Source organism: Clupea harengus, chromosome 13, assembly GCF_900700415.2.
Source record: "Clupea harengus chromosome 13, Ch_v2.0.2, whole genome shotgun sequence".
NCBI classification, from domain to species: Eukaryota; Metazoa; Chordata; class Actinopteri; order Clupeiformes; family Clupeidae; genus Clupea; species Clupea harengus.
Genome location: NC_045164.1, coordinates 28400344 through 28405343, shown reverse-complemented (window position 1 = coordinate 28405343; position 5000 = coordinate 28400344). Strand labels below are relative to the sequence as shown.

Here is a 5000-nt window from a genome sequence, read left to right as displayed (position 1 = left end):
TTTGCTTTTCTCTCTGCTCTCTCTCTCTCTTTCTGCTTTTCTCTCACACTCTCTCTCTCTCTTTCTGCTTCTCTCTCTCTGCTCTCTCTCTCTCTCTCTTTCTGCTTTTTTCTCTCTGCTCTCTCTCTCTTTCTTTCTGCTTCTCTCTCTGCTCTCTCTCTTTCTCTCTGCTCTCTCTCTCTCTTTCTGCTTCTCTCTCTGCTCTCTCTCTTTCTTTCTGCTTCTCTCTCTCTCTGCTCTCTCTCTCTTTCTGCTTCTCTCTGGTCCTCCACAGAGGCCACCATCTTGAGCTACGACGGCAGCAAGTTCATGAAGATCCAGTTGCCGGTGGTGATGCACACGGAGGCGGAGGACGTGTCCCTGCGCTTCCGCTCCCAGAGGGCGTACGGCATCCTGATGGCCACCACGTCACGTGACTCCGGCGACACGCTGAGGCTGGAGCTGAACACGGGCCGCATTCAACTCACCGTCAACCTAGGTACCGCGCCGGTGACACACCCCCCCAGCACGGCCCACATGTAGAAACACACACACCTTCACTGACACAAACTCTCACACACACACTTACACTATTACACCCCAAGGTGCAACACACACACACACACACACACACACACACACACACACACACACCCACCTTCACTGACACAAACTCTCACACACACACTTACACTATTACACCCCAAGGTGCAACACACACACACACACACACACACACACACACACACCTTCACTGACACAAACTCTCACACACACTTACACTATTACACCCCAAGGTGCAATAGACACACACACACACACACACACACACACACACCTTCACTGACACAAACTCTCACACACACACTTACACTATTACACCCCAAGGTGCAATAGACACACACACACACACACACACACATAGTTAGCCTGCATCCATCACCACAGTACCTATTTTTTTATCACCGTTTACGCAAGCACACATTCATAGACACACAAATGTAGTCAAACATACGCATAGGGTATCTGACCTCCCCCTGAGCTTAGTTTGGTCAGAGCACATTTACTCATGTAGTGCTGAAGCATATTGAGAAAAAACTTAAACACAACTCATATAGATATACAACATATAGATCAACAGAAACGCAACTCACATAAAGTTAAACTATTTGAAACTATTTCCTCTGTGCAAACACCACTGTAGCTTGACCTCCCCTACACCCACCACTCCAGCTCTCACACACACACACACACACACACTCTGTTTGCACTGAATAGAAAGGGATGGTGTAGTCGAGCCCTTCAATGCCCTCAAGTCTGCGACTCTTTGCTCACTGCCAAACGAGCACGCCACTGCCCGTACCTACAGGGAATGCCCTCTATCTCTATCTCTCCCTCTCGCTCGCTCGCCTCGCTCTGCGCTTCACGACCTCCGACCCCAACCTACGCAGGTTTCCCACAACGTTCTGTGCTTTCATATTTGGTCTATATTTATTATTTCTGTCCCGGCTGCTCCTAGCCCGCGGTCCCAGATACACAGGACAGTGCTGTAGCTCCTCCCCTCTGCAGAGCTCAGTCAGAGCGCCCCCTCCTGTTCTGTCCAGGGACTGCAGGATCAATGCTGCTGCGCTCCGCTCCCATTTCAGACAGACTCTCCTCCTCGTGTCCACCCCCCACAGACACACACACACACACACACACACACACACACACACACACAGACACACACAGACACACACACAAAGACACACACACACACACACATGCCTGCTCTTCCTCATGTCTACCCCCCCACACACACACACACACACATGCCTGCTCGTGTGCTATGCACCACGCCCCTGACAATTATAGTTAGGCATGAATGGAGAATGGAGAGAGTAAAGGAATAGGAGCGATGCCCCTTATAAATATTTATTAGAGTATAAAATGCATTCTACCTCCCCTAGTCTGTAGCTGTGATTTTATTCAGATTAATAGAGGTAAGGTAGAAAGTGTGTGTTTGTGTGAGAGAGAGAGAGAGGGAGAGAGGGAGAGAGAGAGAGAGAGAATGTGGCTATGAACTTATGTATATGTATGTGTGTATTTGTGTGATTGCGTAGCTGTGTCTGTGAGTATGTTAGAACATTTATACAGAACAACTGACAAGTTCTCCAGGGCACAGCAGGAAATGTTTCTTAAATTATACAGTGCTTCCTGGCTAGTATGTTTTGCCTGCTCTCTCCATTTTAATTTGGTCCAAAGAAAAAAACAAGTCTTCCAAACAAACCAGTTCTATTACAACAGTGTGCTCAAACATGGGGGCTAGATTTAGATTCTGACTGCGGTGAACTGCTGGCACAGTCATGCACGCCACTCAAGATGCCAGATTACCACGGCAACAGTAGATGTCTGCCGACGATATGCTCAAATTCTCCATTTGATTTTGTTTCCAGAGGAGTTTCTGTTTTTCGCCCTCCGGTTATTTCTCCGTCTCTTCGCGTCGTCCACCTTCTTTTGGTGTCCCTGTTTTTTTTTCCCCGTCACACGCGCGCCAGGCAGAGCATTCCCAGTACGGGCCGGTTGGCTGTGGTCTTTGGCTGTTTGCGACCACTTTTTCTGCTGTGGTTGACGACACACGACGGGTGGGCCACATGGGAAAGGGATGCTGGGTGGAGCTGGTTGTTCCAAAAGCTTCACAGTGCCAACCGGGGTCACGCACACTGAACCCAGAACAGTCTTTGCCCTTTGATATGTTTGGTTTCCGTTACTCAAGGGACCACATGCACACCCCCTATCAGTGATGCTCAGACTTTTAGAGACTTTGGTTGTAGATGCTGTGCTACCATTTCCTGGTGGCATCAGCTGAAAACGAAGTGTGAAAGTTAGTATTAAATCTTCCTCTACTTTCACATCATGTGTTATGTAAGCTGTAGCGTTAAAGTATTAAATCTTCCTCTACTTTCACATGATGTGTTATGTAAGCTGTAGTGCCACCACCAGCACAGATGCCCTAGTCAGACTGTGGGTGTCATTTTACTGAGAAAGCAACAGAATACAAAAAAATTGGCTGTTGGTGGAATACAATGAAAACTGCATATTACAAAACTACAGTTGTGCAGGTTTACCATGTGGTGGTGCTGTGATAAACCCTCCCACAAGATGTGCCGTGCGTGCGATGAGAGGGACCCTGTCTCCCACTGTGAGAGTCATTTAGTCAATACTTTACAAGTTCAGAATGTAAAATCCTCTCTCACAGGCACTGAGAAGACAGCGCATGCAAGGTGTGTTTGAGTGACTTATTAAGAGAAGTGACAAACCCAGTATTCCTTGTCAAGTGGCCCAGCTTGTCCAGCCCAAACCTCCATGCTCTCTGGATCCACATGCCTCTTGCCCAGCTTACTCTAAACCAATCAGAGACACTCACTCACACATAGAAAAAAGTGGGATACACGCTACAAATGCTAAGTGCAAATGCTAACTGCGCCAACCAAGACAAAATTACAATGACCAAAATGTTTGCATTATCAAAACACAATTGCATTACGCAGTGTTTTTCCCCATGGAGATAAAATAAGATACCTACTCAATCTCCCCACCATGGGGATGTTATTTGATTTGAATCTCAAGCACAGACCACACATCTCGCATCACCACACCACACTCAGCCAGCTCTAAGCTCACAGATCATCAACAGCAGTGCAACACCATGCCATTGACTACAACAGGTAGTACAACTGGTTCTGTGTACTGCGTCTGGGGGGCGTCATCTCCCGGCCCCATGCCCCCCCCCCCCCCAGAGTGGCAGCCTTGCCGGGGGGCATCGGAGGCCGAAGGAGAGGGCATTGAGGGGGGCATGGAGGCGGGGAGCTGGAGGCCGTCGTGTGTTCGTCCCCAGAGGGTGGGCTGTGTGCTGTTATGGATGTCTGCAGATGTAAACCTTGAAGGCTGAATCTACTTACATCTCATCTATTCTTCCCCATCTAGACTGTGACAGGATAAACTGTACCTCTAGTAAGTGACTGTTCACATTTTCTTCTTCTTCTTATCTTTCTTATCTCTCTCTCTCTCTCTCTGTCGTTCTCTCTCTCTCTATTGTTGATTTTTCACTGAAATGAAAAGTTGATTTTTGTTGAAATGAAATGTGATGTATGATGTGATTTGTGATTTGGTTCATTTTTGAGTTTGTTCATTGGGTTTGTTTTTAACCTTTGCTGATGTCCAGTGTGATGAGGTTTGGTCAGCGTATTGTGCTAGAGTCCTGTATCACAGCTTATTGTGCTAGAGACCTGTCTCACTCCCAGACAATCTTATTGTGCTAGAGTCCTGTCTCACTCCCAGACGATCTTATTGTGCTAGAGTCCTGTATCACTCCCAGGCAATCTAGAATAGGATGGGAAAAATCATGTCATGAAGACCTTTGTACAACGATGTGCAGAGTTACACCGTACCTCCAGTACAAAACTGATTTGCTGAACATGTTGTGTTGATTCTGAAACAAGCTGCCAACTGCACCTCTAAGGCAGTGGTGTCCCATTAATGCACAAGCAGTACACTGTAGGCTTACTTTCAGTCAGTCAGGTCTGTGGATTTGGACGCGTGTTAGCACGCGTGTTAGCACTCTTGTTAGCACTATTGTTAGCACGCGTGTTAGCACTTGTGTTAGCACTATTGTTAGCACTATTGTTAGCACTATTGTTAGCACTCTTGTTAGCACTCTTGTTAGCACTCTTGTTAGCACACGTGTTAGCACTATTGTTAGCACTCTTGTTAGCACACGTGTTAGCACTATTGTTAGCACGCGTGTTAGCACTCTTGTTAGCACACGTGTTAGCACTATTGTTAGCACTCTTGTTAGCACACGTGTTAGCACTATTGTTAGCACGCGTGTTAGCACTCTTGTTAGCACTATTGTTAGCACTCTTGTTAGCACACGTGTTAGCACTCTTGTTAGCACGCGTGTTAGCACTCTTGTTAGCACTATTGTTAGCACTCTTGTTAGCACACGTGTTAGCACTCTTGTTAGCACGCGTGTTAGCACT

At 47.1% G+C, this 5000-nt stretch overlaps 1 protein-coding gene across 2 annotated transcripts in view; it reads left to right on the top strand.

Moving 5' to 3' along the window:
* LOC105899707 (neurexin-1a) overlaps window positions 1–5000 on the top strand; it is a 395474-nt gene that overhangs the window by 159620 nt on the left and 230854 nt on the right. For both annotated transcript variants that reach the window (XM_031579030.2, XM_031579029.2), the window contains 2 exons: window positions 275–478; window positions 3946–3972. In XM_031579030.2, the coding sequence (XP_031434890.1) occupies window positions 275–478; window positions 3946–3972 (231 nt within the window). The remainder of the gene's footprint in view (window positions 1–274; window positions 479–3945; window positions 3973–5000) is intronic.